At 44.6% G+C, this 22500-nt stretch overlaps 1 protein-coding gene across 3 annotated transcripts in view; it reads right to left on the bottom strand.

The window, feature by feature from the left end:
• Positions 1-22500, bottom strand: part of LOC147032307 (ubiquitin-associated protein 2-like) — a 149845-nt gene that overhangs the window by 74073 nt on the left and 53272 nt on the right. For all 3 annotated transcript variants that reach the window (XM_085869798.1, XM_085869799.1, XM_085869797.1), the window contains exons 11-17: positions 20220-20382; positions 19664-20136; positions 19384-19538; positions 18626-19134; positions 12621-12718; positions 480-663; positions 283-374 (exon numbers count right to left, since the gene is read on the bottom strand). In XM_085869798.1, the coding sequence (XP_085725924.1) occupies positions 283-374; positions 480-663; positions 12621-12718; positions 18626-19134; positions 19384-19538; positions 19664-20136; positions 20220-20382 (1674 nt within the window). The remainder of the gene's footprint in view (positions 1-282; positions 375-479; positions 664-12620; positions 12719-18625; positions 19135-19383; positions 19539-19663; positions 20137-20219; positions 20383-22500) is intronic.

Genomic DNA, 22500 nt, shown 5'->3' on the forward strand with positions numbered 1-22500 from the left:
TTCTGGCTATTTATTCACTCATTATTTGACTTTTCATGAGGGATAGATTTGATGCAAAATAGCCGCAATTACTGAAGAGCGTTAAAAATATGAACATGAAACATTAGTGTTTAGCACTTGATGCGATAACCCTTATCACTACCTTACTAACCTCCTTCCACTTCATTGGTAGACTCCTGCCACCATGCACAAAACCCAACCACCAGGTTTCTACAAAATACATGATGACAGCAAATGAATTTCACATGCACATAGTGAAGTGCTTTTCACCCAAGCACTTACCGGATAGGCAGGCAGCAGACCTCCAGGGCCCATTATATATTGGCTTGCAAGAAGGGGAACCCCTGGTGGGAGGTTTGGGGCAGCCTTGCCACCTTTGGAAAGAAGGGTGGGGAGGGAGGGGGAGGTTAATCTTGACAGGACATTACTCAAAAGTGACGCTGCAATGATCACAATTCAAGCAATGAAACATCACTGACCAGTGCTTGTGGCAACAGATAAAGTAGGTCGGCTCGCTGCACTCGAACTGCCAGTCACCCCAAGGAAAGCTGCAGGAGTAACTGCTGAAACGCACACTCCCCCAACTCCCACACCTATATGTGAATGTGGGACAGCTGTTGTGGATAGCGATGGGACACCACCTACACATCCATCCCCTGGTACCTGGTAAACATAACCAAGTGGGGAGAGGATGAAGGTGGCGGGAGATTAGAATAATGCAGTAAAGTTCCTTATTCAATGAAGCTCTCCAAAGAAATTGCGAGAAAATCCCACAATTATATCTGCAGTGAACTTGTGGGATAAGTAGTCTCTCGAGTCCTGGCACCCGCCAGACAAAACATTTCTTGGGCACATAAAATCTCAAAATATGCCTTCAAAAGCCAGCTGCCACACAAGGTAATTGCTCTTCCATAGTTTGCTTAAAAGTGAAGGGACCTCCACATTATCATACAGTACCTCAATTCAATTAGCAAGCAAACAGCAAACAGCACTTACATTTATCTGATGTAGAAATGATAGGATGCAGTCTTTCAATCGTGGAAAATCAGTCTCAACCTGTTCATCTGGAAGGATCATCAAATTACCCACCTCAATTTCCCAATGGTCAACCACTGGAAGAGGTTCAGTCTCTTGAACTTATTCTAGGCATCACTATCAGCCACAGCCTCTCCTGGAATGACCATAGATCAAAGCTGGCATAAAAAAACTAGTCAGACTGGGCATCCCACTTCATTTTTGGACAACTGTCTACACTGGCTTTGTCCATAGCTCAGTGGAGTACCACTCTCCCCTTGTGGAATGGTCTTTCCTGGATTCCGTGGAATCTAAAGCTCTCAATATAATTGGCATTTCCCACAATGCAGCAAAAGCCTGGTGACCAGTTGTTGCCCTCTTTTTAAACCACCCCTCTAATCTAGCTCCCTCAGTCCTACACCCATAATCATATCTTCCAAGTAACCATCTTCTGGTTAAACTAATCATCAACCTCAACTTTACTTCTTCAGTTCTGGAGTTTATGGCACTGTCTTCCAGAAACAGTTCAATCGTGTCCTCTCCTCTCATCCCCCTTCCCTTAGGGCTTCAGGCGTTGTATACTACCACAAAAAAAATTCATCCCCAAAACCCTCCAAGGCTTGGTGTTTGCTTAAAGGTCAAGGTGGCTGGCTTACGATCTTAGCGTTTGAGTTTGAGTCGTGTCAGGCTGTTGAAACACGAGGTGGGTTGACTCAGCCCGTCATCCTTCCAAGGTCGGCAAAATGAGTACCAGCTTAATGGTAACTGGGGAAACTGCATCAGTGGCATAGCCACACATCCAGAAAACGATGCAACCAGCAACCACAGGCTGCATAGGAAACACCAACCTTTCCTCTTGCACGTTCCTGTATTTTCCCCACTCGTCTTTTTTCTTTGCCTTTGTTTAACAATATCCCAGCTGTCAATATATGTTTGTGGGAGTGCAGGGAGGTGTCAATAGTTGCAAAGCATGCATGACTATTCATGACATTTTAGGTACATTACATAAGAAATGCCAGGTCAGCTGTGGGATCAGAAATGGGACCATTTTGTATTTATTTTTCCTTTCTATTTCCATTTGCCAAAAGTTTCACCCAGCTATCCACTCCCTTGACTCCTCGCAGCATTTTCACTGATGTTGGTATGCACAACCACAACTGTGTGAAGCAGAGATGTCAACAAGTCACCTGAGCCCCATCTCAAGTCAAGTCTCAAAATGCGATAGACCTTGGTTATGTGTAAGCCTTTCATACTCAAAAGGTTTGCACGAGTAATTTTATAATACACATTTGACGTGTAGCCCTTTTATTAAATACACCTTCAAAATGTTTATCAGCAAATAAGATCACCCACGGAATTTCTGCCATGCTACCAATAAAGTGAAGTGGGCATGCACAGAGAGTCGCAGCAAGCTACGCAGTGACGCTCAGTCTCAGCTGTGTAATGGTAAGAACGTTCACTCAAAGCTCAAACCACTATATGGTGTGTATGGTGTTTTCATCCCATAATGAGCCATATAAGACTATAAACACAAAACACAGAAGAAGCTAAGTGGGTACGAACCGAGCAGCGGCAATAATTCCATACGTACGCCGTATGGCATACATGCCTACTGAATTAAACGACGTATAAAACATGGAATGAAAGATACTGGCATGTTTGTGGGGTAGATGAAGGAATTGCAGAGCAAAGGTAAGATTGTCTTGGGGAGCATGGTCCGTGGACAAGTAGTAGACATATCAATGTAAATAAAGTACAGAAAACTGTCAGCTTAAGATTGTTACGTGTCACCGCACAGAGTGCGGTGCCATGTTGATTAAGTAGAGATCAAGGCTAATTTCTCCCAGTTTGTGATTGCCCCGTGACCTTTTCCGACGTTTTTGCATTTACAAAGCCGGCGATAAAAAGGAATGACACTTTAATAACAACCAGCAGGCCACGCCCGGAGGCTTGGGATTGGTCGGTGTGATGTGAGAGAAGGGCCTAATCGGAGAGCAGATAGTTGGTGTGAGAAGACTGAGCTCAAAACACACAGCACCTCCCTGACTTCGACATGACAAAATATAGCAGCGCGATTCTCATTGTGCGTGCTGATGGGAATGTGCCCACGTGCTGGAGCAAGACGCTAGCCGTTGTCGATTCGGCTGAGTGGCGAAGGTGTATGTTTATGAGAGAGAAAGAAGAGGAGGAGCACATCTCGGCAATAACTCGGCGTGATCCCGTTGTGTGTTCGAGGAGAAAGGTGGCGTCCATTTGCGGTGAGCAGACGTGGTGTAAGAGGAGCGGGGTCGGCACATTCGTGAGTAAGAATAAATTGTACGAAGGTTTGTGAGCCTTTAACGAAGGAGGACCACCGGCGAGAATTACCATGTATGCTTCCTGTGCAAAGTGCGGCCTGGCGCCATTTTTGGTGCGTTTCCCCACGCAGGACGCAGTTCGATCCCCAAGCTCCTAAAAGATCATCTCTGAACACCCTGCTAAAGAAAGGGATTTTCTTTTATTTTATCTTCCCCCTTGTCTGTTTCTGTATCTGTGGCAGCGTCTCAAAATTAGCTCATTTACCTCATGTTACATTACCTCATGCTTTGATATATTTTTATTATTATGCTTTGAATAATTTCCATTATAAACATTTGAATTATGTTCATTAAACACTTTTTATCAAGATTACTTGTGGGTTTGAGTATAAATCCTCGTGCTTCCGTCCTAATGAACACCTCGGGTGCATGCTTTGCCACCTCCCATCCCACAGTGCATTAATCTCCAAGGATCAGATGTTCGCCTCCAAGGTAGAACTGTTCAGCTATCCGTCCAGGTGACGACAATACTATAGCTTAACTTGCTTTTCTCTGCAATTTACTCCACTCGATACATACATGTGCGATCAGAGGCTTGGTCGGAGCTCAGCGGCACTTTGGGCATTGTACAACTAATACCTTTTTGAAGCTCGGCACAATTTACCAAGTTCATGCTCCCTTTGGCACACGACTCCGGCAGTCTTTGTTTATAAATATAATCACATCCTACCAGACATCGAATGAAAATTAGTCACAAACACATCACCGAGATATATTTCTTTTGCTATAGTGTCCATTCATGAATCATTCATCGTCAACAAGTCTACGAACTCGTCACAAAATTTGCGGCTCGAGTCCAAGTCGCTGACCCGAGTCGCCATCTCTGGTGTGAAGGACTCGATCCTTTTTTTTTTGGCTGAAGGGAGTAGAGGACAAAGAAGGCCGATTCTTCTTGGCAGTGGAAAGCAATCCTTGCTTCATGGCGCGAGTGGTCTCGACATGCCGTTGTGAGGGACTCGACCTCTGAATCTTATGAAGGAATGCTGTGTACATGAAGGTGGTGAGGGAAAGGAAAAGGGCTTCTTCTGAGGAAGAAAAAAATTGAAGAGACATGACTGGGCCCTCACTCTTTTTTCACCACTCACACCAGGGTGGATGAAACCGTCCTTCAAACGGGCTCGAACCCCATTCACTTCCTCATCTCCAGTTTTATTTGAATTCTTTGCAAAAATTTCTTTTTTCTTTGCTTCCCTTCCTCAGGGTTGAGAGAGGGTGTGTGCATGTGATGTTGTGTTGGCCTTGCGTATCGGTTGTGTGGTCTGTGTTGTACTTGATCAAGTCTGTCGTTTTTAATAAAGTCCTTCATCATACCAATATGATTTGCTTCTTGTATTGTTTTGCCTTCTGTGTACCCCATCCCTTGCTGCAAGTAAATCGATTGCTTTACATTGTGTTTGACTGACTGTTCCATGGAGCTGTGTTGTAAAAGCTCCATTTAGAATAGCAAACGCATGATGTATACATGGTTTGGATACGATTCAAATTGCAAGCTCCCAGAGTTGCTAGCATAGCAGTTTAGAACTCTACTCCTTGTGCTCAACTTAAATTCAAGCTTCCAAAAACGGCTCGGCCAGCTTGTGAGTCTAGGCCCGGCAGGCTGAGACTATGACCTCGGGTCCCTGATTCACTCTAACACTCGTAATCAGGAATGACGTTTGGGATCTTGGTTCAAATCCCGCAACAATAGGTTGCCTTTTAACCCTGTGCCACCTCATTCTTCAATCATGGCTTGACAAGTAGCAATTCTGAAATCCATGTTCAGATTTGACAGACAAATGGAATCGGTTGTGGCCAAGTGGATTGCTCCAAAGCCCCCAATGAATTTTCATACCTCACAGTGGTTAGTGAAGTTCTGGGTTCCCCCAATTTTCAATTTGTGATGTTGGTGAGCCAACTGAGCATGGGATGTGTGATTCTGCTTCAAATGTAGATCCTGGTTTCTGGGATAGATTAAATCCAGAAGGCACTACTATGGGGTTGGCAATCAGTTATTTGTTTGAGAAGTTAGTATTTATTCCCAGCACCATCCCCATTTTTCTTGGATGTCAAATCCAAAGTCAATGAGTGGCCTGGCTGTGTTCCAGAAATATGTGCAGGATTTGAGATGAGAGACAGCCAAGTTTTGCAAGTCTTCAAGGATGGGGAGATTTGGATTAGCCTGGGTGCGGCAATATTCAGAATGGGTTCCGGATTGCCAACTGATATCAGATGAAGGGATATTTGAGCGCAGTTGTGCGAAACCCCAAGTTGTGGGTGCACTTTGTTTACATCTCAACAATAGTTCACATTGCAGAATTTAGGATGGGATCCAAGTGGTTGGTATGGCTGCTCTCTGCCAAGATTGATGCATACACAGTACTATGTAGCAGAATGCAGCAGGGCCAGGGAACATGCATTGATCCCAGTACCCCAATGCCACACAAAGACATTTTGGGAAGGTCTCATTCTGAACTGAACAAGAAAAATAAATAAGATCACATCAAGGCCAACACTTGTAAGCCAACTGTTCAAGTGGAAAGCAGTTGACATGGTTTTTGAATTTTGGACAAAGTTTCTAACATGTGAAGTACTACTGCATTGATTTTTCAGTCTTTGGAGAATACATTTCCTCAAGATCATTCTTCCATGAGCCCAACTCGATCTCGTATCAAAATAAACAGCGGCAATGGATAAAATAGCAATCCCAGACGACGACGCAACCATAAACCAGAACGTCACTTGGTAGTGGTGTACCCTCACCCTAATAAATACGAGCATAACCCGTGCTCTCCGCAACATGTTGGGGTGGGTGTGTTTGAGAAAGGAACTGATGCAGAGTATCAGTAGTAATTTTACTTTAATGCAGTAAGTGGAACTGTTTCAGAACCTTTTTATTAACTTTTTTTTGTACCATGCACCTCATATGGTCTTTGAGATAATGAAAAGCCGAATATCACGTTACTCGAGCGCAGAACAAAGTCGAAGATAGCGCGACACGAAACCACAAACTCGGAAATAATATACAAGATGCATGACATTTACAGGTTTTGCCAAAAGCGATTTTTACCTCCAGCACCGAAGGTGAAGGTGGTTATGTTTTCACCCCTTTCTGTCTGTGTGCGTGCATATCTCAAAAAGTTGTGGACGGATTCGGAAGAAAGTTGGTAGACATGGGTGTGTAGCAAGGACAAATTTATTCGATTTTGGTGAGGATCCGAATGTCATTTAATTATTAAAATAATTCTTCACCATTGAGAGATCGGGCCAAAAACAATATGTAGCATATTTGAAAAATGCATTGGGTCCGATATGTTCGTGGATCAGGCATTGCGTGGGAGGAATGCGCTCTACCGAGTGCCCTTCAAGTTCTTTGGAAATGTATTTTTGAGAAAAATTGGAAGAAATTCTAAAAGACAAAAAAAATTGCCCCCCTTCCTTGTGCCCCTGGAGGGTTATTTTGTCCCCTGCCCCCCCCCCCGAGAGGGTGCGAATCTTGTAACTTCTCTGTTTAAGGACTGATTTTCACAAATTATGCATCATATGAAAACGTCTCAAGACCAAATTAACGTGCTCAAAAACACACCAAAAATTTGCCTTTATTATGTATGCCCTTGGAGGGCCCCTTTGCCCCCCCCCAGCCCCAAAGACATTTCAGAAATACGTCAATCACCGATTATATATAAATTTGTATTGAAAATGATTCTGAGTTGGAGGAAATTCCAGCAGCTCTCACTGTTGGTGCCACGATCAAGTCAGATCTCCTTCATGAGCTGCTGGCTGAAAATCCCTTAATTTCTTCAGACACAGGGCCCTCCTTCAACACTGTCATCATCAACAGAGGCTCGGTTCGGTATCACATTCGAATGAACACCAACTCAACATTCAAGGATTACGCAAAAAAGTTTTGCTGCTCCATCCAGGCTCAAATGGTGAACTGCATGCACTCGGATATGATCTTCAATTGCTACTTTGAGTGTGAGAAAGGAATGATAAGAGACATGAGAGGAACCGGAATGAGAGAATGCGTGACAGAGAAGGTTAGAATTCCAGCCAACTTTGTGGAGCTCTTGAGAGACTCAAACAGCAAGGAAGAGTTGAAGCATCTGCAGCTGGATCCAAGATGCAAATCTCAACACACAAATCCTTTTCATCACCTCGACCTCATCAGTTACCCACATTGGATGAAGTGTCCAGATGGAGGGAGACTGAAATCAGCGAGATTATGGTCCACCTCATGAATGAATGTGATCTGACAGGAGACAATGACGTGGTGGCGATTGTGTGTGGTCAGTACCATCGGATCGACGATGGGGTGGCGATTTCGATCCAGTCATCCCTGGTGGAAACGTTACAAGTTTGGATCAACATCGAAGAGCTTTGCGATTCTCTGGGACCGATGGTGAAAGCTCTCCCTCTCTTCAATGCATTCACTAACTGTGAAGTCGAGTCTTCTTTCGTGAAGAAAAGGCAAGGCATCCTTTGACAACGCCTTGAAAAGAAACCCCTGGTTCACCAAAATGTTACGTACAGCAGGTGGAACGCTTCATGGAGGTTGAGGAGGATTGTGATCTCTTTAAAAAATCCAGAACTTCGTCATCAAGGTGTACGACTCAAAAGAAGACACACACGACATCAACATCTGCAGGAACAAGGCAATGTGCCAAGGAAAGAGGGATACCTCTCAAATTCCTCCCACAAGACACACCCTTCTCCAACAGACCTGAGGCTCCATCTTCCAGGACAACAATTTGATGTCTTCCCATGAACAATTTCTCCCAGAGGTGTCCCCAGTCAAGTTTGGGTGGAAAAAAGGAAGAAGGGGAAAGGATGGGCACCATAGTAGATAACAAAGCCCACACTCAAAAGCAGCAAAGGCGTTTATCCAGTGCGCCTGCAATATGGGGTGCGACACAGCAAGGTGTAGCTGGAAAGAGGAAGAAGTGGGGTGCTCAGACCTCTGCCGATGCCATCGAGGCTGCGACGTGAATTTGTGATCAAATTTGGAATACCGATTTTCCTGTTTTCTCGAGAATATTTTGCAATATTGAAATTCATCCAAAAATTAATAAAAGTTTGGCAAATAATGAGTTTTGCCGATTTCTAAATAACAGTGATTTATTATATTGTTTGGTCTTGAGAAGAGATTTCATATGATGCATCATTTGTGAGAATCAGTCCTTAAACATGGAAGTTACAAGATGCACCCCTCTCGTGGTGGGGAGGGGGGGAGGGGGTCCTGGGGGACAAAGGGGCTCTTCAGGGGCATAAGGGGGGAACTTTTGTGTGCTTTTGAGGAAATGTTTTTTCGAAGCATCCTCAACACATTTCCAAAGTGGTGGGGGTGGGGGGGGGTGAAAAAAAATGCTTTTGGCACAACCTGTAAATGTCACAATCCTGATCCACCACTGGTGGAGTGCATACCATCAAGCTAAACAGTTTACGTTTCGCATCCCAATGATAGGCCGGATCTGGATCCGGACCCAGACATGAACCAAAATTGAATCAATTCTTCACAAGTACTTGGTTTAGTTCACATATGCACCTCGATAATTTTGTTGTTTTTTTAACCTAACATGACCTCCGACTTCTTTATGCTAAAATCTAATCAGTCACTCTTTGCATCATAATATAGTGTTATGGATTTCAGAATCGGATCCGACTAATGCATACAAACATTTAAGTACTCGGGCAGTTATTTGCATAAATGCATATCCAGGATAGACCCATCCCCTTGTCTGGTGGGATTCTAACTTTGATGTGTTGGAGAAGGGTAAAGAACAGATTCCCTTTCTTATGAGATGGCCTTTTTCTCTTTACGACACATTCATGCACGTGAGATAGCCATTAGCCCAACGGAGGCTCGTCTACCCCCTTTCCATCAGGACACATTGGCTTGGAGGTGGACGATTTATTTACACTTTGGACATCCAGGACGTTTGATTAAGCACACTGCGGGCTTTTCCTGAACTGTTATTCTGACGGTCAAATACGGCTGTGGATCATTTACTTCACCCACCTTTCACCTACGTTAACGTCTATCTTTTTCCATCGACGTTTGATGCCCTGTTTGGCAGCTCTATGGATGCTGGCTGGCTCTTGTTCGTGTCAGGCTGAACGAGAAAGGAATGATCGCGAGATTGACGGTTGGAAGTCACATGCAGCGACACGCCAATAAGCAAGGTGGATTTGGCTGAAGTCTGCTTGAGGCTCCGCCCACACTGGTCGCCTATAAAAAGGCCGGGAGGACTACTCTCCTGCCAGTCGGTTGGTGAGATGGTGAGTTGGTGAGCGCCTTACAGTCCTGATTGCTGGTGACAGTTGGTGAGCTGCTCCTGAAGGTGTGTGACGGTTGGACCGTAGCTGCTGGTTCTGTTCGGGACCTGCTCTTGGCGTACCCGATTCTTAGCGTTCCTGGCTCCTGGGGGTGACGACGTGACGTCGATGTGTGTTCGAGCCTGTTTGCGGGTGGGTGCACAGCGAAGCAGGGCGCTGGCAGCAGCCCAAGGCAAGCTCACACATTTTGGGACATTATATTTGACGGACAACTTCTGCCTTGGTAAGCCAAGACCAGATTTCTCTTCCCCCCTCCCACCCCCGCGAATGATCTGCTGGGTACTCTTGTCTCGTGTTTAATCGTTAAGTCAGACATCGTGATAAGTATCTGCTCTTTGTCTATTTTATTTAAAAAATTCTATCAAGCCTGTTTAATTCTTTATTTGCTTGATATTATTTTGATTGATTTGAATTCACCTATTTTCACCACAAATAAATAAAAAGTTCTTCAGTTTATATTTTTCCTTCTTAATAAATTCCTTGTTGACGTTTCAACCTGTCCGTGCTTGTCCTTTCCTTCCATTGATCCAGCATTGTCCAAACCCAGATAGACTGGGAGGTAGTTCCCAAACTAATTAACCTGTCAGTCAGCATGCAGCAGTGGTAAATGCTGGGCCGCCATAATTAAGATCGAATCAAGATAAGATTGGTGCATTGCCAAGGGCGCACTCCCTATTCAGTAAGCTGCGTGACCTCGAGTTAAACGGCAAATTAGACGGTGGACACTGGAACTCGTGGTTAACTGATTGGCGTTCGTGGTTGTAAAGCAACCCACCGTACCACAAAGTTAATTATGAGCGGTTGCCCCAAGCCTGGCTCTTCCGAGGAGAAACGGGGATTAACCTCCTCATAATACACTCGGTACCCGTGACCATAACAATATATACTTATATAAAGTTTGGTTCCCAAGTTATCAGAGCAACAGGATTTAATGCATCATAACCTCTGACTTTTGACTTCTTGACCAAAATAATTTAATCGGTTCATCTTTACGTCATACATACATACATACATACATACTTGTACCAAGATGGATTTAAATCCTTTCAGCTGCCCTCAAGTATCACATTTTTACCTGACATGACCTCTAGATTTTGACATCGAGAGGTCAAAATTCAATCAGTTCCTCTTTGCATCATAATATATAGTAAGACAGATAAGTTAGTTCAATAGTCTGTGTAGATAAGTCAATCGTCAATACAAGTCAATAGTCAGTCTTTCCCCAGTACTACGACTTCCCTCCCCCCTCTGCTACTTTCAATCATTCAATATCCCATCGGTCCGTTCCAAACACTCTGCCACTTACAATCCCTCCTTCACCCCATCAGTCTTCCTTCAGTCCGCCTGTGGTTATTTATATTTTGTGCCGATTGGATTGCCTTCACTGCAGACCGTTTCTTCTCACACGCATATCTGTGGCACGAAGTGCAACGCTTTTCCCACACATAATAAAGTGTAGCACATTTTGCATGTATGGTAGGTACAGCGGCAGACTGCACAAAGGCCATTTAGTGCACAGGGAGGGGCTAGAGATCACCTTATGCATCTTTCGTGCATGAGGGGAAGAGTGAGGGCTACGTTGAAGTTCCCTCAGAAAGTGGCATTTTTCCACAAGCGGTGTCATGGACACACCCACACCGAATGCGCACAAATGAGAGTGAAGCTCGCACGAGAGAGACGGGAGAAATCTATGTCCTGTGAGGAGAAAGGAGTGCAGAGCTTGTCCTTGCCTTTGTTTTAAAGGCCTGTCTGGCAAGGAGGAACGAAGGAAGGAAAAAGCTCAGCACGGAGGAGGGCAGGAGGAAAGGCCAAAATATGGCTTCATCTATGGGGAGCTGCTGGTCCCATAAGCACAGCAGAAATGGAGCTGCTTACTGTTCACATATCTTGCACACCAGAGAGGACTTGCCTACTGGGTCTCGTCACCTCAGAGACACAGATGAGCATCCCATCGCACTACCAATTTTCTACATCCTTTCCCCCCAGTATATTTCCACTGGCACAGCCCCGTTGTGAGGGAAGAAGTCGACTCCACACTGCATACTTTTCTTTTCAGTTTTTCTTCTCCCCAGATTGAATGATGATCATATGTAATGTGTAAACAAGATTTATAAGAATGTGTGTTAGGGTTAAATCTGCTGCTTTGTGCCTTTTGCACATTTTGCCTGTAAATACTCACTTTTAAATGATTGCTTGCTTGTGTGTGTGTAAATAAATAATTGTTGGTTGCCATTTCAAATCTGTCTCAGTTGTCCTTTCCTTCATTGGTTCGACACAGTGTACAAGCATAGTTAAACGGGAAGTTGTACCCCAAGTGATTCGCTCTCGTTAGTCAGTGTACACTCACTATCGCTCGGCAGATCACCAGGTGCAGCCGCTCCCCAAGAGCAAGCCCTCGAGTTAGGTTGCTGTGCCCATATGAAAGGTATTGCAGAACCATCGAAGCATAACCCTGCTAGGCCAGTTGTCCAAGTCAAGCGGCTACGGCTGTGCAAGAACTACAGCCCGTTGGACTGGATGGAAAGTTATCTGTGGTCGGTGGCCTCAGCACCGACTGGGTGTTCGGGAGAAAAACTCTTGAGCTTCCCCCTCTTGGTGAACCTCGAACCCTGCGCTGTAACAATATTTATACCAAGTTTGGTCAAAATCCCATTGCTGGTTCACAAGTTAGCATGGTTGCAGAATTTTTACCAAACAGGACCTCTGACCTTTGATCTCAATTTAATCAGTTTATCTTTACATCATTATACATACTTATACCAAGTTTGACTTGGATCCCTTCAAGCGCTTTCATCACGGCAACGCAAACCTCTCACGGACTTTACGCACAGACAACACGAAAATAATGCCTTCAGCGATTTTGTCGGTGGAGGCATAATAATGAAATAAAAGCAAGAATCTGGATGACATCAAAACACCAAACACCATCAAGCACACCTGGTTGGAAAGTGAGGATGCAAGGTCCGACTTGCTACTGGATGGGATAGTCGTCGTAGCAACAGAAATGCAGAGCGAGCTGACTGGCTCCTTGGCAACTGCAATAAATAGAGAGCAAGGAAAATAACAAATCAAAATAAAGATAAAATTAAAATGAGACCACCATCTTGCTTTAGATCTGCTTATCACAAACAGATTTGCTTCTCAATTACATTTTTGATTCCCAGTAGAGCAAGGAACTGCATTTGCTATTATTTGGTAAATTTGCCTTATCAATTAAAAAAACTTTCCATCAAACTTGGAAGCAGACACATTCTTGAAGTAATGGCATAGAACAGTTCACATCAAGTTGATAGTCTGAATAAGAATAAGAAAAGCAACATAATAGGAGCATCACAAATAATGAGCATCTAAAAATGCAAAGCCCATCCACACCCACTTTGTACTTAAAATAAACTTGATGAAAACGACAACTCAATGACAAATGTTTGAAAGGTCAAATGGTAATTAAAAATACATGGAAGCAATGACAAAGCACACCCACCTTGCACTGTGCAGCAAATGGACTCAGGCCTATTTGTACTTGCTGCAACTTTTCCCTCTTGAAACAATTATTGATTTGCCTTCTCCAATTCTCATAAGAATGGTTTATTGAAAATTTGATGACAAAAGCTCAAATGGTGAAAAAGTCATGGCCTGGATAGACAGATGCAATTGCAAAAACCCACCTCTCACAGGGCAGGGGACAGGCTAATGATCACAGCTTGAGCCATTTTCTATGCCTGAGGTGCAAACGTTACCATTTGTTCTGAGTGGGGGAAATAGGTGAGGAGCATGTTGTGGAAATAATGTTCCATCAAGCTTGAGGAGATTAAAGAATCACTCTTAATCAATATCTCAATGAATACTCTCACTCATCTGGAACACCCTCCCACCTACTTTCTAAACGATTCTCTTGAGAAAGTTGAGTCACTCAAACTCCTGGATCTCACCATCAGCCATGATCCTTCTTAGACAAACCACATTTCAGAGTTGGCCTCCAAAGGACATCACCAACTAGACATCCTCCATCATACAAAGTCCTTCTTTGGCACATCGAAATGCCTATCCACCTATGACGCCCAAGGGAGTACTGCTCTCAACTCTGAACTGGCACCCTTACCTCACACCTTGCTCAGTTTTATGCCAGAGAAACCAAGACCTTCAAGATTATTGGAATCTCCCGCAATGAAACAAAGTCCATGGGCCGATCACTTCGCCATTATTGACAGGTCGGTGGTCTCTGTCTTCTTCTGCCTCCTTTCTGGTCTTGCACCCCCTGCTTTCCACGCTTCAACCCCCCAAGTTTCTACAGCACTCACATGGTCCACCATCAAGTCCCTTCTGGTGAAACTACCTAAATCCAGGATCACTGATCACCTCCACTCATTTCTTCCTCTTTTTTATTTATTTCTACACCTGTGGAACCAACTTCCACAATCTCTTCAACCTCATTCTTCCCTCCAGGTCTTCATCTTAGATCATCCTCCATCCAAAACCATGATCTTTTCTAACTCTGTATGAATGATTACCCATCCACACAGAAGCTGGATGCTGATCTCAAAAAGATCTAATCGACTTGTTATTCAAGACGTACACGTTCTGCCAATATCCCAATAACCCTATATCTCCAAAGCATCAAGGTATTTATTTAATTTTGACTATGGGTCTGTCTATCTTCTCACAGCAGCAAGCACACCCGTTCCTTCACTTCTCCTCCTCCCCACCCCCCCCCCCCCCCCGAGGTGTTGCCATTCAAGAGTTAGTCATGCGGCATACGGTATGCTACAGAAACATTAGGTGGTTGTAGAGAAGCATACTTGGCCAAACAAATTAGAGGTTATTCGGACTGAGAGAGAGTGAATGAGAGAGAGACCACACTGTTCAGGAAAGTGGCAGGCCACACAGTGGGGGAGGAGGGGCAGAGCACGTGGTGGGAATGGTTAAGCCACATGGGTTGGTATCCAATGGGATCGGGAGTTTCTATATTGCCCAAGTGAATGCAGAAGAAAGTAGACCGGCACTCGGTCGCATACCTCCACCAAACTGAACAGTTTACGTTTTGTATCCCACTGATAGGACAGATCCAGATGTTCACCAAAATTTAATCAACTTGTCCTCGTCACACCCAACGTGTCCATAACTTTTTGAGATGTCATGAAGACCCATAATGTACCAGGAAATTACGTCACTTCCACGAAGGTCAGCAGCTGTGTTGGTTTTACGTCAAGCCCAGTGCTTTCTCATGTATTTGTTTGCATGAGTGCACAATTTTGGTGCTGGTCCTTCACAAGCCTGATATCATGAACCATGCTCTATATAGAGGGTCATTGCTGCTGAAGCACTTCCTATGGCCAAGGTTAAAATCCTGAAATGTTGTGAAAACCACTCCAACACAGGAAAGCTGTAGACAAAGCAGAATAAATAAAATCAAAGGAACAAACTGAAGGAAGTGCAAGAAGATATTTCAAAATACAAAGTTAGGTCAGGGTTGCTCAGTTTAAAAAATATATATATATATATAAAAATATAAAAAAACCAATGTCACCCCCAGGGTGACCAGTATCTTGCCAAAATGTGAACACGAGTGACTTATTTATTCGATTAAAGTTACTCAAAAATAAGGGTTTCGTCGACCTTGATGCTTGACCTTTTTGTGACCTTGACCTTTATATTTTCGTACGGTTAATGGTATCTCTCCAGGACCATTGTACATGAAATATCAAGAGATTTTGATGAGAACTGAGGAAATAAAATCTTCATGAAAAATCCGTTTTTTCATCATGACGTCATCAAGTCAAACTTTTGACAGATCTGGAAAGCACTTATCAAGCGCTTTCATACGAGGTATTACTCGATATGGTATCTAAGATTTCAAAATTTGACCTTGGGGTCAAATACTTTCGACCTCCAGCGCTAACCATGAAGGTCAAGGCCGATCGCCACCAAAAATTAATCAGCTGAGAGCCAGACCATGAACTATATTCCGATGAAGTTTGAAGACAATCCGATCAAAAGTACTCAAAAATAAGGGTTTCGTCGACTCCCCTGATTTGCGACAAAGTGACGTTGACCTTTGACCTTTGAAAATTTTATGCGCTGAAAGGGACCTCTATAGGACTCTGATATGCGAAGTTACAAAAATTTCTAATGATAACTGTGCTCTGCAGAGTGATCGATACGTGATTACAGACCAAAAATAAAAAAATAAAAATAAAAAACATACAGGCTGACTAACATATTGTTGCGAATTCGCGCCCGCCGGCGAGCGAACGGCCACGCAACTAGAATCACGGCACGTCGCCCACCGGACTGACAATTCAGTCGTGACCCTCTCGGAACAACGCCGGGAGCTAGTCACGGGTGGGGGTTTAACCTCACCACGATCGTGCCAATTGCCCACCCGCGCAGGATAGGGTCGCTCGCCAAATTCGATCTACCTTCGATCTACCACCAAAGTACCTGCGCGAATGGTCGACCGGGCAATCGTACCACGCCACAGGCAGACTCCGGACACAAACCGCTTAAGCGGTCCGTTCCGTGCTACAGTGATAACTGAGCGGTGTTATCGTCGGCCTCGACGGTTCAGATTAATTACCAGGCGTATTAAGCCCACTACTAACCCCTTACGTGAAGCAGGATGGAGAGTCAACAAAGAAAAGACAAAGCGAAACGGGAAAACAGTTCACACAATGCACATTTATTTCCCGGCACACAGAAAGCACGTATATACAGCAATAGTCAACATGCACATAAAGCAACCAAAACAATAAAAGCAACAACGACGCAGAGTTAATACCGACTACGCGCACACACGGCAACACTTATACAGTTTTACTTCACAGACGGCGCCAACACACATTTACACAAAAGCAAAGGAAAGAAGCCACCCTCATAGACAAGGAGGCAGACAGGCCCATAGGCCAAATGTGCGCGGGACCTTGAGGAGCGGCCAGGTCCGCGAGACTGGGGGGGGGGGGGTCCTACCCGCGTCCTCGTGTCGCGTTGGCGGCGAGCCGCAAATGTGGCCGCGCGGCTGTGCCCCAACTCCGTGCTCCTTGGCGGGTTTCGTTGGCACCACGTGTGGGGTGGGGTGGGAACGGGGCCCCCTTTTGCACTATCTCAGCGCGGGGGAAAGGGAGATTGTTGATGCCCTGGGGGAGGGGAGTGGCTGGCTGGCTTGGGTCCCGCGACGAGACGAGCGATCCCACACTGCAACCTCCGTCCTTCTGGCCTCGGACCCGAGCTCCCTTGCCTGCAGTTTCACCGCTCTCACTCGCCCGACTCTCTCTGCAACTCTTCTCCGTTCCACACTCTCCTCACCCGACCCTCTTCAGTTCCGCACTCTCCTCGCGACTTCACCGACGACCCCCGATTCGCCTTTTTATAGGCGGCAGGAGAAACAATATGCAAATATTCGGATCAGAATGACCTCGGGGACGGAGCCACGCTCGCCCATTGGTCGGAGGAAACGCGGGCGTGAACCTCCCCTGATCCTAGAATTTGCATATATCGACTTCACACACACGCGCCTGGAGGCGGGGCCAAGCCGCCCCGCGCTCGCTAATTGGACGGAGGAGAAGTGGGCGTGAAGTGTTTCCGATCTGAGTTTTCCCCTCGGAAAGGCCGCCATTTGCACTCGCGGCTTGGTGCGTTCGGCACCAATCGCTGAACGGGCCCGAGATAGCCCGACGTTCAGTGTTCACAGGTGGTGCGGGAATGGCCGTAGAAGGAGAGGTGAAGGTGGTGGAGGGTTTTCGGTGGTGAGGGTTGATGGTTATGGTGCCGTTTGGGAATGGCGGTGATGCGATGTTCGCGGGACTGTAGATGGTGGCGGTGGCGATTGAGACGTGGTTGGTTCAAAATAAAGATAGAACAGAAAAAATGGCTAACTCAAAGCGTCGCAGCCCGGATGAATCACATAAATTCCCTCTATACAACGGGTTTGGGCTAACTCCACATGTACCTATCAAGATATCTCACCTAAGGGCCCTTTATGGTGTAACGCGAATTTCCACAGCCGTAACAATATCTTGCAAAAACTTCGTTTTGGCAAGATAAAAAAACAAGAAAATAAAGAAATATAAACAAAAGCAATTTCATATTGATGGAAAAACAAGTGAAATCATTCAATACAGAACGTCACTAATATTAAAGAGAATGATGGCATAAGAAGAACTTAGCTTTCAGCGTTCGGCGCGAAATGCCATGGTGGGCGGAAATGACGTCTTTCGTTCGTTCGTACATGAGAGGGGAGAGTTTCTTCGTTTTTTTTTTTCCGTCAAACATTAAATTCAATGGTTTTCACAAATATAACGCACTCGTTTGACAAATTTCCATTGAAATACTCGGGTATTTCCGTCAATTGTCGCCATTTCCGTCTCGGTTACGCACTGCCATCTACCAGAAGGCCGTCATTGGCTCACTTGAGGCACGTGGGGGGGGGGGGGGGCGGGGACACCGGGGACATTTCAAACTCGGTGCAATTGTATACAGCGCACGCGCTGTAAGAGTTAAGCGCACACAATTTGTATTCAAGAGTAATACACCACCATTTTAAAATCAAATACAGTAATGTAACCAGAGTGGTGTCGAAGCCACCCAATGCTTGCCTGTTTATACATTTATCGTTTTTAAAAGACTTGTCTAATAATATTTTTTTTATAAAGCATTGCAGTGAAGTCTGATCCAAATAATTTTAAAGCAATATATGTATTTGTATATTGTAATAAGTAAAAAATAGTGTGGTAAATAAAAACATTAGAAAGGAAATAACTTGCACCAAAACTTTAACATTTTCACGCTCACGCTGACGCTCACGCCAGGGGTATCGCTATAGCTCTCAGTTCTTCCAACAGGGGAGCTAAAAAAGGGAATGCACCACATTTTCCTCTTACAAAACCTTGTTGCTTAATTTACTGGACAATAGAACAATTTAGTAAAAATAAAATGCATCAAATACTCACCGTCGGGTCTGACACAAAATGCTCCTGGTTTAACGCCCACGACACCATCCTTCAATCCTCCACTTGGGAAGGCAGGTCTGGGGGCTGATGTGGGTGGGGCTGGAACTGATGCAGCCAATGATGTTTGAGGCAGCACCACAGCACCACCTCCTGTCATGACCCCACCGCCAAGCCCAAGCTGACCAATTGCAGAAGAGCATTGGGAGGGTGACAGCATGCCTGCTGCGCCAGCCGCTTGAGACTGACTGATTGCGACAGAGATCTGAGACGCCGTCAATGGAGGTGGTTGACAAATTGTGGCACAACTAGCAGCAGCAATTGATTGACCAATCGGAGCAGCCGAAGGCTGGGAAGTCATTGGTGTTGAGCCAATAGGGACAGAGTTTTGAGACGATGCTAAGTGAGGGGATGGGTCGAGGCCAGGAGGCGGTGGTGGATGAGAAGCAGGTACACCAGGATGGTTTTGGGTCACAGAGGGAGGAGAAGGAAGGGAATCTGGGAGGTTGTCACTGCCAAAAGTAAAGGGGGGGGGGATGAAAATGCAATAATACAAAATTACAGTATGATGAAGCAACAGGGGTTAACAAGAAAGCAGAGAGATGGGAGAAAAGGGTGCAAAAAATGAAATTGGGGAGGAGAAATGCAAGACAATCTTTAAGATGGCAATCCAATTTCGTTGATAAAACAAAACTGAAAATGAAAAAAAAAAATTTAAACTTGGAGAACAGATGTTCAAAGAAAATCTAAAAAAAACTCACCCAGTACGACTAAAACATGGATCTGTCGTAGGGGTCAAACTCTGATTGGGGCTGGAAGGGATTGGGTCAGCACCAAAGAGCACATCAACCCCAATTGGCACACCAACTCCAATACTTCTTCCCTCACCTGGCATTTCAACTGCCAGAGAAGGAATCTGGAGATACAACAGGAAAGCAAACATCAAGAGGTAACAAATGTAAAAATTAGGAAATAGCAGAGATATAAACAAGGGGATAGGGCATGAGGGTGGGCATGCAGGAGGATGGAAAGTAAAAGCACCTTGGATGGAGGTTGAAGCTTTTTCTTCAAGACCTTTATGCGAGGCTGTGAGCTGCCAATTGTCGGTATAACAACTGCTCCTCCTGGAGGGGTGCCAGCAGCTCCACTGCCAACATCATTTGCTCCTAGACCAGGAGGCGCACCTGGAAGAGATGCTGGAGGAGTGCTGGAGATGGGTTGAGAATTATGGTGGGGATGGAATCGTAAACCGTTACCTTCAGATCCATCTCCAACAGGCCCTCTCGTAGCCCGAGAAAATGGCTGAAGAGCAGCTGTTGCTGCAACTGCAGAGGCAGGTGTATAGGTGGGAAAAGTCCTTGATCCTCCCTCATCAGTGGTGACAGAGGAAGGAGAAAGTGGAGCAGTGGCAGTCCTGGCAGTAACAGAGTTTCCACCACCACCTCCTGTTGGTCCCAAGGTTCCACTACGCTGACCAATTTGGCTCAGCACTGGTGAAGGATCAGGGTGGATGTCTGAATCGGAAGAAAAATGGATTCAGCAATTTCAAAAATAAATCACACCACTTAATGTTCAAGCAGTAGCCAAAAATCATTACCAAACTGGCCTCCACCCTGGCTGGTTGTAGATTTAATATCCCGCCAACCACTCCCTGTTCCTGCCCCAGTCATAAACTGCTCCAAAAATTTTGCCGCAGATGTGGGAGAAGGCCGTGAGGTTGGTGCAACAGCCGGACTCCCAGAAGTGTCCACTCTCAAGCTCTGGAGGAAGAATAAAACAAAATAAAAACACACGCACACGCACACACGCACACACACGGCTCTTAAAGTAAGAATCCTATTAATTTGCAATCGGTCACCGGCTTTGAGACCAATACAAATTTTATTACGGACCCTCGGTATCAAAATACTAAATATATCGAACAAACAGTTTCAAATGGAGCATCTCACAACCATCAGAGCATTTAAATTGTATCAGATGTGGCAATAAATGTGAATTGTTGCGCCCAGCTTGCCGGCGAGATAACAGAAGACACCATTTGCATTTTTTTTACCATCTCCATCCCTACCTCGTTTAGAATCCCATATGGGTACGGGCAACTTGCTAGTAATCGGAAAGTCGAACGTTTGGGTTCAGGTTAAATGAAAGCAAGCAACATATATCTGGCAAACAAAAGCTGGAGAAGTTTTGAAGCTGAAGGTGAAACAGAAGCTGGAAGAGTTAAAACTAAAAAATAAAGATAAAAACCAACCATAATCTCAGAGTTCTGACTGTCTTTTCAAAATAGACTGAAGACTATGGACAGAGCAAAAATTTAACCCTTGAACTCTGCATTGGAGGAAGCAAAACATCAATGAACAACCTCAGCACATCCAAAGAACATACACATTACACAAGGGCCTAAATAAAGGGGGAGGGGGGAAAATCCACAGCTCATCATTTTCTGTACAATGCCTGTACAAAAGCATATATTTTGCAACGACCACCACCAGCTGTATAAATTGCATCATACACAATACACTGACCAAGAAACGCTTCCTTGAAACTCTCCATAATATAAAACCCATATTCCGAGTTGCTTGTCGATGGGACAATGAGCTTCTTTACGTCATTCAAAAGTTTTTGAAACGATTTTTGACCACTCATACAACCAGAAAGGAAAGCATCAAGTTCATTGAAGACAGAATGGTGACTGGGAACTACTTGATTGACAATTCCAATGAAGCAAGTCAATCAAATGACGAAACTGGCCATAAACAACCGATTATTTGTATCGGGAGTCAATGAATAGCGAATGTTCTGACATCACCAATGGAACGCATCGACATCTTACAGTTTGTTTACAAAGCTCAGAATGAGGGCAGGTTTCAATTTAAAAGTCGAGCCAAATCGATGGTGCGCCATCGCAAATCCCGACGCTTCCCACCTCAAGAAAAGTTGAAAGAGGGTAAAACGTTCTACCAGAAATGACCCAATATCAAATTTTTCCCACATTTCGACATGTGATGCAAATTCACCCCCCCCCCAAAGATATCCATTTCACAAGCCCCCCCCCCCACTCCCCTCCAACAATGGTAATTCCATTCACAAAGTTTAATTTTCGAAAAATGTTTTAAAATGTGCTCATAATTGCATACTTTGGTATTCAGCCTTTTGACCCTGCCCCCAAAATTCTACCGGTTCTTGCACCTTCTTGCCATGTAGTGATCAAAACTACCAAGTTTGGTGAATTTCTGCCCAACGGTTGAGGAGATAGCATGACAGCCAGATAGAGACAGACAGACCCAATTACAATGTGCCCAATTACAATGTGGATATAAAGGGAGTAATAAAGTTAAATGGGAGGGCTATTGCCAGATGAATATTTCATATTCATCCAGAGAAGATGGTGTTCATAGAGAGAGTCGAGAAGTCGTTGATGGAATAATTAAGGCACGGTTCCACTCAAAATGAATAAAACTGACCATCATCCAGTGTTATACAACAACAAATGAGGTCAATGATGAGGTTTAAGACACTTTATATCATAGACTGGAGAAAGTGGTGAATGAAATGCCTCACCACGATGAGTTTTGTACAATAGGAGACCTTAATGCAACAGTGGGAGAGGATAACGTAGAACACAAACGCACCATGGGAAAGCTTTGGAGTGGGAGTGAGGAATGGAAATGGGGAAAGGTTCATGGAGTTCTGTGAAACAAACAGGTTCTGCATTAGAGGAACCATATTTCTGCACAAGAACGTACACAAAACTACTTCAATGTCACCAGACAAGAGCAGCAACAATCAGTGATCAATTCATGAAAAGAGGGATGTGGAGAAGATAGTTGACAGATGTAAGAGTTAAAAGAGGAGCAGACATCTTTAGTGACCATCAA

This window comes from Eptatretus burgeri, chromosome 2 (genome assembly GCF_056783735.1).
Source record: "Eptatretus burgeri isolate ZD-2024b chromosome 2, Ebu_testis_v1, whole genome shotgun sequence".
NCBI lineage: Eukaryota > Metazoa > Chordata > Myxini > Myxiniformes > Myxinidae > Eptatretus > Eptatretus burgeri.